Consider the following 12,672-nt stretch of genomic DNA (forward strand, 5'->3'; position numbering starts at 1 on the left):
GGCAGCAGCGGCCGGCCTGCCGCACCGGGCACCACCTGGTGTCGAGCAGAGCGGCCGTGTCGAGCCGCTGGGCTCCCGGCCGGCGGCGGCGTCCAGCAGGTGCAGGCGGCCGTCCCGACGGCAGGCTGGCAAACAGTAGGCCGACGTTACACGCAGAGCCCGCCCGCCCGGCTATTTCACCTCCGAACAGCCATGGTTCAACAGCAACTGCGCGAGGCTACAGCAACACTTGCACTTGTAGCACGTGCATATCTCAGCCCTCGATCGGATGACACCGACTTGGACAGATTGCCAGGCTGCCCACTCCTTTACCGCCCAAAACTAAAACACGCACGTTCCTTAATGCGCAATTATAGTATGTCAGCATTTATGATTAGTGTAGAGGTACAATGGTAACAAACGTGCGCCCGCCAGACACACGGCATGGTTCGCATCGGACACCATCCGATCCGAGCTTCCACTAGCCGGCCCACGTGGCAGGCGGCCGTGGTTCGACCATGATTGGCTAATCGATGAACGCGGTATCAAACAGGAGGTTCCCCGTCCCAATCAATGCAGGTCCTTCGTGGGCGAGCCAGGCACCGCCCGCCGCCCACAATCCCAAAAGGCAGCCGCATCGGGGTCATGTTCCCGCCGACTCATTCTGGTGGAATGCGAGCGGATAACTGGCCAGGGCTGAACTTCGTAGAAACACATGCATCAGACCTAACTGACCTAGGGGTCGAGCTACGGGATACATTTCACGGCCCATGGATCGCACCAATTGAATGGCAGGAGTGAACATCTCGTGGCACACCACGAACCGTGCTTAGCAAAGGCTACGATCGCACGTTACTCTCACGCAACTGAAATATGACAAGCTTTTTTATTACATAGACGCTGGAGCATCGTGCACTGCTTTGCATGCCACTTTTTTGCCAAAGCTTCGCTGTCCTCGCTATTCTAACTCCGCAAGTTCTTGCCTAAGGTGGACATTATGTACGGGTGGAAGAGACCAAAGAAGGTTGGTGTTGTAATCTGTCGCCCAGTTTTTTTTAAAAAGCAGAAATGATACAACCCTGTCCATTTTCTCCTAACCATGGCCAGGAGCGTTTGCGTGGCCGCCGCCACACAGCTTCCCCAACATACCTTAATGAGAGGCCGGCATAACGTATGCACACTTTTAACCCGTGCCATTACAGTACGGTCACTTGGAACAATAAGTGAAGAAGCGTCAATACCCGCGCTGTCATATGTATGGGAACCTAAGATGGCACTGACTGGAGTCACCACTTGCCCTGGTTCTTGAGGAAATGAAGTGCTTTTGGTTGCAAACAAAACAAAACAAAAACGTTTTTGGCGACACAGATTCATCCAACTGAGTATGTTTGTGAGACAAAATATCACAAATTTTCCTTGGTAACATTTTGTGCGTGGTGATGATTGGGCTTTTAGGTCATCTTTTGTGCATGGTGACTGCTTGCATACATACTAATGTCGAGAACTTGGAAAAACAAAGAGGTACCAGCGCCCGACCCTAAAGACAATATTTCAGCTTTGCCCGATGTTCGCCCTCGGCTGGAAGGTGTTTCCATTGCGCACACTGAAAGACATTTGTCGAGTCTTCGTTCGACCGCTATCAATTCGGACCATGTCGAGGCCCCACTCGCCCTGTGCGCCACGGGCAGTGGATGGTCCCGGTATGCAGCCTATGTGCCCACCCATGTGGCCTATGGAGAACCGTCCCGAAGAGCTTCAGGGTATTGCTGATTCCAAAACCCGACAAAGCTGCATACGAAGCCTGACGGCCATTGCGATCACAACGCACACGATCCTAGCCAGAACTTTCAGGAAGTGCATTACCAGGCTCTGCACCACGTTGCGTGCAAGATAATGCTACGATCAAGATAATGCTACGATATTCCGCATCACCTTTCACGCGTCCACCTATAATAGCACCACCGTTGAAAAATACGGAAAAACAGCCATAGTACAACCAGTGTTCCAGTGTTCAATTTTATTGATTTTGTGCTCTATCACTCCAACCTGTTATTGACCAACGTACCATTTTCAACCTGGCATTGTGGTCCGGCAAACCTATGACAAAATATCTGGAGGGAGCACTTAACACCTCACAATGTACAAGCCTGGTGGTGTTGCGTCCTGGCAGCCTGAATAAAAAACATGTAAAAAACTTCCTGAAGTTTCTTCAGGTACAGCTCGGACACGGATGTGCTGCCTTGGTCCAGACACCACCTTGGAAACGCCACGCCCAAGCAAAGGCGCAACGCCATGCTTACGAGCTGGAGGCATTGCAAGTCAAATAATGAGTGTGCTAATGAGAGTAAATATGTCATGAGAGCCACACTCCCCGAACTCAGCGGCTCCACGTCCTCTTGCGCAGTGGCGCGCCGTTCACACGCTGGGGACACACCCACCCTCTGGCGCCTGGTCGGGCGGCTGGCCGTCCCGCAGTTTGTACGTGCCGCAGAGCAGCAGGTGGCGGTAGGGCGGCAGCGGGCAGAACTCGGCCGTGTCAGCGGGGTACTCGGTGTCCCAGCTCCAGAGCAGGCGCCCACTGACAGCGGACTCCATCGCGCACGGACCACCTGCTGCACCTCTCCGGGCCGCCACAAATGTCACGTCTCGCTCACCACCGAGACAACTCGCTATCGGGGCGCACAACCCCTACTTGAGGCTTATTAGTCCCCACTCGCACTCCACCGTCCGAAATAAATGCTCCACCGTCCAAACGTGACACGTCTCAGCTGCAGGCTACAAAGTCCCGCCACAAAGCCACCTCCAGCCAGGCGCCGTCGGTCACCAGAGTCGCGTCCGCGGAGTCGAGGCTCGCCGCCGCCGCCGCCTAGACTTGGCGCTGCGCTCCGTCTCGATGAGACACTCGCGCACCAGGATGCGCGCGTGGCCGATGCCGCGCTTCAGACGCTCGGCGCTGCTCTTGCTGCCCGAGTAGGTGGGTCGGATGTCGCGGCCCATGTCCTCGATGACGGCCAGCAGCTGCGAGTACTTGGACTGCGAAGGCGGCCGGTACTGAGCAGCCGCTGCCGCCGCGAGCGGGTCGAACGCCGCCGGGTTCGGCGTGCCCGGCTTGCTGAAGGCTGGCGAGCCGGACGCCGAGCGGTCGTCTTCCATTACAGCAGGACCGGTCACCGTCTGCAGGGGCCACCGGCGGCACAGCAGGTCAGGCGTCCCTGCCGACAGGCGCGCCACGCGGTTTGACTTAACATGACATTTGTGACAGGCAAGCGACCGGCAGGCGGGAAGAGCATCCGAACGTGGAGATGTGATAGATCTTCATACTATGGCCGCAGCCGGGACAAGAGTGCCATTGGGATGTACAGTGAATGGAAAGCGCCGAATTATTGTGAACGCCGCACACTGGCGTCCTTGCATCGCATATGCGACCATTTCGCGAAGACTAGTGGAAAAAATTGATTGCAGATATGGGGTACCTGTCGTTTACTGGAAGCATAGGCTTCGCCGAATGGTTGTGGTGGTAGTGGTATACCCACCAATCTTGCAATATTTTGGAAGATTTGAGCCAACCGAAAGCAGTCGTTTTTTAAAGTTACGTAGGAAGAAGGCCACTCCAGGTTCTTCTCATTTATTACACAAGTCTCATTTTTCCGAATTTTTCTTCTTTAAAGGCACATAGAACTCGCCACACTTTTGACTTCAACAATGCCCTGACAGAATGACATAAAACCAGCTGTACTTCCTCATGACAGTGCCTTCAGTATTTTAGTTCATAGCGCTGTGGCGGAAGACAGATTGTTCCGTGCACTCTGTGGAGAATTGAACTGTAAAAGTAGGGATAGCTGCAGTGTTCACAATTTTCAAAAATTCTCAAAAACTCCTTTTTAAGACATGAACATTCTGTTTGTTCTATGCAAACTATCATTGGAAATTTCTTAGAAGGCCTTCTCCAGCTCAGATGTGCTCCAGCTTAAGATTGGAAACAAAATATGACACTGACTCTCATCAACCCCAAACTCTCATCAACCCCAGGACTTGAGGATCTAATCCTGGTATCCCCTTTTAATGTCCAGTGTATGTGCAATATCTTTGTCCCTGCACATTTGAATGGCTGAAGCCAACACAATTTTTCCCAAACCATGGGTCAAGCATGCTGGATTTTATAGGCTTGCAAGTGAAGAAATTCATGTTGCATGTACTTTTTAAAAGTGCTTTGACTGTCATAAATCAGAGGACATAACCCAGTTACCAAACACCGCATATTGTGAACAGTCCTAATGAATATGACCTTCAGTAGATTATGAAACTCCAGACCAAACATATCCCTGAACCTTGATAAGAGTACCCACAGGCACTGCCTGGAGCTACTCAGCTTCATACTGGAAAAGGCTCTTATATTCCTGGAATTGCTTCATTCTGGATTAATTTACAAAAATAGCCCTGATATGACAAGGATGACAGGCAATGGGTAGGTGATAGAGGCATACATGAACTAGCTGAATCAAGATCAACAAATTGTGACATGTATATGCACAAAAAGAAAGAAACTGATTGTATTACATATCAAGCTATCCATCTATTCTGTGGGAGGCAGCTAGCTGTGTTTGAAGGCTGGTTGGCATGATCATAATGTGTAGAACTGGTAACTGTAGTGGATACGGGTTATCAAATGAGTATATTAGTGTCAGGCTTCCTTTGCTAGAAAACATACTGACTCCAGAATGTGCTCTAGGGATAGGTACCACTGTAAGCCATATGTGCTGACACCAGACAGTACAAATTGCATGTCATGACAGAACATGTTCTGTCTGGTATGGCATCTGCAGCAACAAGTTTAGTGCCTACATACTGTAATAAATACGCTGAAAGTTTCATGGACAATTGCAGCCAATCTCAGCACACAGAGATAGAGAGCCAATATTTCAAGAAGCTATGGTGTTGCAAATTTAGTTTCCAGTAAAAAAAAAACCAACATCCTTTTGGAATAACATAATTTCAAAACAATTCAACCTGGTCTGAGTCCAGTTTACCTGTATGCATGCAGCATAAAAATAAACAAACTATATATTACACAGCAATATTTGCTTAATTGCACAGCAATATATCTTTTTTACTGTGCATCTGACAATGCTGTGCAGAGACAAAGGTGTGGCCTATGGGTGTTAGCTGCAGCCAACAATGTTAGACATTGTTGACTGAAAGCTAGAGAACACTGTATATGACTTAATGCACTGATGTAACTAAGGTCAATATTGTTACCCCCTTTTAAAAGAACAAATTATATATAACCTACCTCCCCTACAGCAGAAACCACTGCAAGTCGTCCGAAAAAACAACTGAGACCCATGTCGTGCAAGCATCCAGAAGCGGATGTATTTTTCCTACTGGTTTTGTCAATGAGCAAACAGGACAACATACCATAAAGGTACCAACAAAGATTACCGACACGTCAAACCAACAACTCAAACCCTGCTTTGAAATAAATAGACATTCCGGTGCACACTACAAATAAGCCATAAAGCTCCATTTTCATCCATGCACCTACCGTTTACGAGTCACGCAGGCGCATATGCCCGCGGCTCTTGTCAGCAGATCCAAAGCATCCACAACGCCCCATCCCTCAAGAAGACCGGCTCAACAGCAGCCACCAAGGTCACAAAATTATGGTGAAACCGTCCGGTAATTTTCGCGTTATCTTCCATTACTAGCGTGACGTCACTGGGACGAGAGCCTGAACGTTACGCGCCGAGTCGTGACTGCGAGACAGGGATGCAATGCCGCGTCCGGGGCAGCCAGCACATCGGAGATCTTCATGCGGAACAACTAATTGGTAAACTGTTAGCGGAAGGTGCATATCGGCCCACTATGTAAAATGCGATGGCAAGTATCGTGGATGTGCATTACGAGCACCTGAGGCAAATCATTAACAATATTTTCAGCTTTTCGCAGCTCGACAGACAAAAATCTGTCAATTTGTGTATGAATCCAGCCACCGCTATTTTATTGTGGTGCATGGAATGCTCTGTAGAGCGAGGCATTCCACAAGTTGGGTTGTTACCTGGCGGCTTCCATTCGCTTCATTGACTCACATCCACATTCCGGTTCCATACCCTCCAAACATTGGCCACGCATATATTAGCCTTCCACACAGACAAACACGTTCATTAACGCCACTGGCCATTGCGGCCACCATTTAAGCCCATCGGCGTGTCGCCACGAGCCAAGGCACTTGTGTCCACCATCTACAAATACACCATTACACACACAGAGCACTTCACCCAGCCCACGGCCGACGATCAGCCGGTGCTGGCCAGACGCGAGGCGGCGCGCCGGTGGTCGGGTCAGTTCACAAGCGACCAGCGGCGCAGTGAGGCAAGGCTAGCATGACTCCCGCAGGCCAGAGCATTGTTCTGTATGAGTGTCTGAAGCCCACCACCCAACCTCCGGGTGCGGGGAGGGGAACACACGTCTTCAAGCTCGGCAAGGCGATGGCGAGGACGCGGACAGACGCCGTTGTAGATCGACACCACTCTAGAGCAGTGCACGGCTGAGTGGCCTGTCTGTGAGCCCCGCACTTCTAGGCAACTTTCGACAAAACAGTAGCACCGCGCCTACGTGATGAAGGAGGGGCCTCAAAAGGAGAAATCTTCCCCCGCGTTCTCAACCAGACAATGATAGCCTTGGGCAGACAACGGAAGACTTATCATGTCTAACTAAGGCGGACACATCGTTTTGTCCTGCTCAGACTGATGCCTTATGAGTGACGCACATACGGCACGCAACATGGCTTAAAAACCCTTTGTCTTTATGCACACAATTCTGGCTACGTGTCTTGTGCTTCATTTCATTCGAGGGGCAACGCTATCACAGCTCTTCAAAATATAATACTTGCCTCATCTGGTGTGACAAGACGCAAACATCGCTTCAAAGTGGTTGAGACTTATTGAGCTCCAGAATAACTGCATGGTGACTGCCACCGAAAATAAAACTCCGGGAGCGGCCCAAGTTCAGCGCGTCACATAACGCGCCCGACTGTCGCCAACTGCGGCGGCGCCGAGATCCGCGCTACCACTCACACGGCCACCTCGTCCTCGACGGTGATTGGCTCGCGGGAGCTGAAGTGCGTCCGCGACCGCACCCCCACCGGGATCTGACGGCGCACGCAGTTCGGTTCGAACACGCTGCGCGCGTTCTGAAACTTGCGCTCGAAGTCGACCACGGGGCTGGTGTCCAGGCGCGGCGGGGAGGCGCGAACGGCGGCGGGCCGCGCGTGCACCACGTCCGCCCCGGTGTCGGCCGTTGGCTCGGCCGCCGGCTCGGCGCTGCTGCGGGGCCCGTCAAGCTCGGCTGTCGGGTCGAGCGGCTGCGGCGCGGCGGCCTCCCGCCCGGGATCGCTGCAGCGGTCATCGGCCGCAGTGGTGGGAACGAGCGACGGCGGCGGCTCGACGTCTGAGTCTGGGCCGCCGGCGTCGGCGTCGGCGTCGGCGTCGGCGTCGGCGTCGGCGTCGGCGTCGGCGTTGGCGTCAGCATCGGCGTCGACATCGGCATCGGCATCGGCATCGGCATCGGCATCGGCATCGGCATCGGCGTCAGCATCGGCGTCGGCGTCGGCGTCGGCGTCAGCATCGGCGTCGGCGTCGCCTTCACCGTCGGCGTCATCGTCACCGTCGGCCGGCTCCCGACCCGCCGGCTGGCGTTCGGCCGCGGCCGGTGAGCTGGCCTTCAGCGCGGCGGTCTCCTCAGTCAGCCGCCAGACGTCGTAGCAGCCCGAGTCGCGGATCAGCTCCGAGAGCAGCGGCTGAGTGAAGTCGCACAGCGAGAGCGGGCTGCCGGCGTCTGGGGGCCAGCGGTTAGCGGTCAGCCGCAGCATTGTCTGAAGACAGCCACTGACAGTCAAAAGTGACGCGGTGCACACAGCCGATCACCAACACTGTCAGCTCTCACAGACGGAAAATCGTCCACAACACTGTGCGGTCACAAACATGGTTGTGGCAGTGTAAAGGAACAGGTAACACTGGGCTCCGGGACGCTGCTTCTCCGTGCTTCTCCACGACTGTGCACGGAAACACTGTCGCTCGCTGGTCAGCTACTGTACTCTATTTCGCCGTCTGTACAACCCCTGCTCTGCTCGGTTTCAATGTGACTAATCTCTCGCGCTGAAAATCCGCGAAAACCGTTTTGAATTTCATTGTTTGGCAGCTGGTGTGACCGTGGGGACGAAGATTTTCCAGAGCGTACCCATCAGCCGTCCTGCGGTTCAATTGGTAGTGTACTGAACACTGACCAATGGGGGCAGACATGTAAGTTCGCGCTATCAAAACCCCGCCTGAGTGGCTCGTCTATGCTAGTCATTATCACTGGCCCAGAGTGACTGAACAGGGCGGCCATGTTGCAACCATGTTACAAAGCGCGGTATAACCTTTCTGCGAGAACTCGCCGCTAAACAACAGTTGCACTGGTACGATGAATGGGTCCGAGTTTCATAACGATCTTAGTTTGATAACGCCCATGACAGTAAAACAAACATCCCAGACAGACTGCCCCTAGTTTCATAGCAAATCACGCAACGAATTAGTCCAAATCTTAAACAGAGTTGTGTTGAACAGAAACCATCACTCAACCACTGTCTTTGAACATAAGACTAGTTCCTGCTCAAAGCTGCCAGTAAAGCATTTACGACTTCTGCGGGGATCTAATTGGTGTGCGCGTTCAACGCTTCTCCCGCGCTCATTCGGGCGACCACGGGATGAACTGGGGCCACGCTCAGCACGCACGACCACATCACACGCGCTGCTTCATTTTACGGTTGCGTTGGTCATGGCCCCGTGATGTACGCGCCTGAGCGCCGGGGCGCACGGTAGGCACGCATGGCTAGGTGCCGGGTGAGCGGGACAGGCGATTTTTCGGGACCCGACGTCTACGAACACCGCTGGAGGCATGCATCGTGAATCGATTAGCTTAAGAACCGGAGTTAATATAAATTGTGATCCCGTGGTTAGCTGTACCGGTCGCATTATACTTCCAATCATGAATCAAGACATTCGTTGGGTGTTTGATACATGCACCAATGATAATATCCAACACAGAAAGTAAGTTTGCGTCTCAAATGACGTCGGTGCGCGGTAGCATTGCGGCGTACGTTACAATATTTCAGCTGAAAATTGTCCGCTGAACCGACATTGTTTTGCTAGATTTGTGAAGTTGCGCGCATTCGCACCAAACTATGCTTGTCAAAGTCCCTGATTGCAAAGGTTGCCCTGCAATACGCGCGATTAAATTTCGCTAAAACATCGCCTTTTACCAAGACACCACAACACAACGTTTAGGGCACGGGAAAGCACAACACGAGGAATGGATTGGGCTCACCAAAAAATCGGTCTTGGGTTGCAAACGTAAGAGGTTTCACAGATGTTAAACATGAACAAGTCACGGACGACATGCATTATTCATTCCGCATTCGTCCTTGTGCTATGAAAGCATCGTGACACTGGGAGCGTTGACTGGCTTAGTACATCTGCTTTGGTCACGTTTACTGGTTTAGTTTACTGATTTAACCTCGCCACCAGGGGCGCATCACTGGCAGTTGCCCCCATACATATGAATCGCAACCGATGACAATCCAGACTTAAGCTGTCCTGCCCGAAGCAAGTCCATCTCATTGACCTTCCAGCAGCGCGACGGCACGTTAGACGATACTGGCTGCGATACTGCCCAGCGGCGTTCCGCAGAGGGGGAGGGGGGGGGGGCGGGGAAGCAGGGGCAGGAGCGCCTACCAGGGTCAGCAGAGAGAGCACGGGCGCGCCGAGCAGGCTGGACCGGTGCTCGGGGTCGACGATACCCAGGTCGGACAGCTGCTCCGCCTCCAACGAGTAGAAGTCCTCCACACGATCGAAACCGTGCAGACTGAAGATGTGCGCGTACTCCTGTCAGGGGCGAGAACTGGTCAAGAGCGGGGGAAAACAATGGCCGATCTTTAAGTCCCAGGGTATCAATGCGGTAGGCAAGACCGTCAAATTAACACAGGATTTCTTTTCGAACCAGACTTGTAGTTAACTCTAATGAAATACAGATTCGATTTAAGAATCGATTTCGCTTTGACTTGGGTTTGATTCGGCTCCATTGGTAGCTCAATTTAGTCTGTTTCGAAATTGATTCGCATGGTTTGTGACAATCAGAATTAAACTGGTTCCACCCTGAAAATACCCGCTTCACAAGATGATTCAACCATAACCTTTGGGTGTTTACATGGTCCGCGTGGCGCTTCATAACGTGAGCTACTATTTAAGTTGTGCTTATATAAATATAGCATGTAAGCTTTGAGCAATCTGCTCGAAACCTCACTCATCCCCAGGGGAGATGGGAGATACGAGTGCTCAAAGTCGCGCATTTTGATATGGAGGGCAGGAGCCTTTGCCATTAAACCGGACTTGCCGATGTCTTCAAGTTCCCTCGAATATCATTTCATGCTCCTTCACATTCGTGCTTCTGTTTCTTTGCACGAATTTATAATAATTCATCTATATTGGCCTATCCACTTTTATCAGTTAAAAAGCAATCTTGGCTTTTGAAAAGAGTTCATGCAGACGCATATATATATATATATATATATATATATATATATATATATATATATATATATATCTATATCTATATATATATATATATATATATATATATATATATATGTATTTGGGAAGCTATCTCCTGTTCCAATTCGGCTCTAATTTTTGGGTTCGGATTCGAAAAAATTGCACGTAAGAGGAATCAGGGACAAGTCTGGGCTCTACATCATAATACTCGTAGCTTGTCAAACTTGTAACAAAACACCATCTCTAACACACAAATCGTAAACAAAGTATATACATACGGGGTCACTTTGCTGTTGATGTCAATCGTTGCTTGTTTACGCGGTGCACAATTTTGTCACCTTAATAAAGGATGTAAAGAATAGGGATAAGGAAGAAATGAGGGGTGCCATATTTTCTTAAGTTGCAATAACACAGCTTATCATACAGATCAATCGTGGGTGAAGGAATATGGCTGTCATTGCCTAAGTCCATAACAAAAGCGAATATAACTACGTGGCTGCTATGCACACACGTTGAGTGACACTTACCAATTCCGGTCTCTGAGGGTATTACTCTGTACCAGTTGGTGAAGGGCATACATTCACATCAGCTGTTGGTCAAAGCTGGTGATATCAGGCCGCTAGCTTATATCCCCAAAACGAAGGGTGTCTCCAAAAACTGCCGAGCCTTAATGGTGTATATGGTCATCTGAAAGGCTATGCAATGCATGGTTGCCTCGGCTTTTTGCTTGCATCCTCAACTACTGGAACTACGAGTTTTTTATTGTTGCAAATCGTCGATGACTGCAGTAGGCCAGTTCCAGTGTACCTGTACATTCCTGTTCACGAAGAGCCGATTGCTCGGAACTTCTTGCGCAGTGGGAGCCCGAGGAAAGCCTAAGGCCAGTCGCAGCCACCTTATTTAGTCAAGTTTGACAAATTCCTTGAAAGTAAGAACAATATGGTTTTGAAAACAATGGTCTGCACGCCATTTGGCTTTTCTGTCTGCCTGCTCACGAGACAGCGTAGCGAGTCCACTTCAGTAGCTGTCATTTTACTACATCGACGGTATTTTTTAAAGCAGAAGCTTAAGGATTCAGGATGCGTACATATAACCAGTACTGAAGAGTATAAGGTGAAGAGGGCTGAGAAAGTCACAGCCGAGCCAGAAATATGCTTCTGGTAATTCGCCTGTGCCCGTTGGCCCGTTCGCTGTCTTTTCTCCATCCTGGCTTTAGTATGAAAAGCCCATTAGTTTCTTTTTTGTGCGCATGCCTAGGTTGATGGTTCCGTTCGTTTCCCTCCACTTATAGACAACACCCAGTCTCCTTCACTGGCGATGCCATCCCATTCGTAAGTAGTGCCAAATACCACACCGTTTACAATGTTCCCAGCCATGCTGGTTGCGGCTGCTCGGCATTTGCGTCGGCGGCCAGCCTATCCAGCGACTAGACGGCTGGTCGATTTTGCGACCAGCTATTGGCTGATAACTAATGCAGAGCTCCACAATTGGTTGCACGCTTGGGCACGGAGTGTGCAATGTACTTATCATCTTTTTGATTTGATAAGCTCAGTATCAATGTATCCCGCCATCCCAAGAACAACGCCTATCGCCCATGATTTTCGCAAAGTTCCGAAGCTGCGCCAGGCCTTCCGAAACTTCCCAAGGCCTTGCACGACCGTGCAGGAGCCGAAGGGTTACTTGGGTAGAATCTCGCCACCCTGTAAAAGTCGCTAACCTTGGTTGCCAATCCAAAGGTGGCTTCAAGAAACGATAACAACCGCGATATCTCCCTCAACAAACGATAAGCTGCTTTAATGCGTCATTTATGTTTTTCCATAAATGTCAAGACTTTTTATATTTCACAATGGGATTTCCCGATATTTCCGCTGGGATTAAACTTTACGGTACGTGTTCCATACCACCAAACAGTTAGCGTGTAATTACAAAACAAATCTAACTGAATCAATTTCGCGCCTGTGCGAATCAAACCGAGGCTGAATAGTTACCGGACCCGACTTATGCATAACAAATACACGGCCGAAATCCGTGCAGACACAGTCACTAGTCACGTCGGCTAGTCACCTCCTGTGGCTAGCCGACCCGGCTGGTTGGCTAGTTAGCCGCT

The 12,672-nt window shown here is 50.7% G+C and overlaps 2 protein-coding genes across 4 annotated transcripts in view; both read right to left on the bottom strand.

Annotated features, from left to right (window-relative positions):
* Positions 1 to 2,799: 2,799 nt before the first annotated feature.
* LOC119102437 (cyclin-dependent kinase 2-associated protein 2-like) lies at positions 2,800 to 5,609 on the bottom strand. Its single transcript, XM_037225800.1, has 2 exons — positions 5,522 to 5,609; positions 2,800 to 3,191 (listed from the first exon to the last, which is right to left on the bottom strand). The coding sequence occupies exon 2, from the start codon at positions 3,130 to 3,132 to the stop codon at positions 2,800 to 2,802; it is 333 nt and encodes a 110-aa protein (XP_037081695.1). The 5' UTR covers positions 3,133 to 3,191; positions 5,522 to 5,609.
* A 1,980-nt stretch (positions 5,610 to 7,589) lies between these two features.
* Positions 7,590 to 12,672, bottom strand: part of LOC119102208 (SAM and SH3 domain-containing protein 3) — a 33,006-nt gene continuing 27,923 nt past the window's right edge. For all 3 annotated transcript variants that reach the window (XM_037225568.1, XM_037225567.1, XM_037225566.1), the window contains 2 exons: positions 9,750 to 9,899; positions 7,590 to 7,812 (listed from right to left, as the gene is read on the bottom strand). In XM_037225568.1, the coding sequence (XP_037081463.1) occupies positions 7,756 to 7,812; positions 9,750 to 9,899 (207 nt within the window). In that variant the 3' untranslated portion in view covers positions 7,590 to 7,755. The remainder of the gene's footprint in view (positions 7,813 to 9,749; positions 9,900 to 12,672) is intronic.

The sequence above is a fragment of the Pollicipes pollicipes genome, unplaced genomic scaffold (genome assembly GCF_011947565.3).
Source record: "Pollicipes pollicipes isolate AB1234 unplaced genomic scaffold, Ppol_2.1 Scaffold_5724;HRSCAF=6776_pilon_pilon_pilon, whole genome shotgun sequence".
Lineage (NCBI taxonomy): Eukaryota > Metazoa > Arthropoda > Thecostraca > Pollicipedomorpha > Pollicipedidae > Pollicipes > Pollicipes pollicipes.

Excerpts from the sequence above, each read along its gene's own strand:
- LOC119102437 (XM_037225800.1), bottom strand. The coding sequence starts at position 3,132 with ATGGAAGACGACCGCTCGGCGTCCGGCTCGCCAGCCTTCAGCAAGCCG.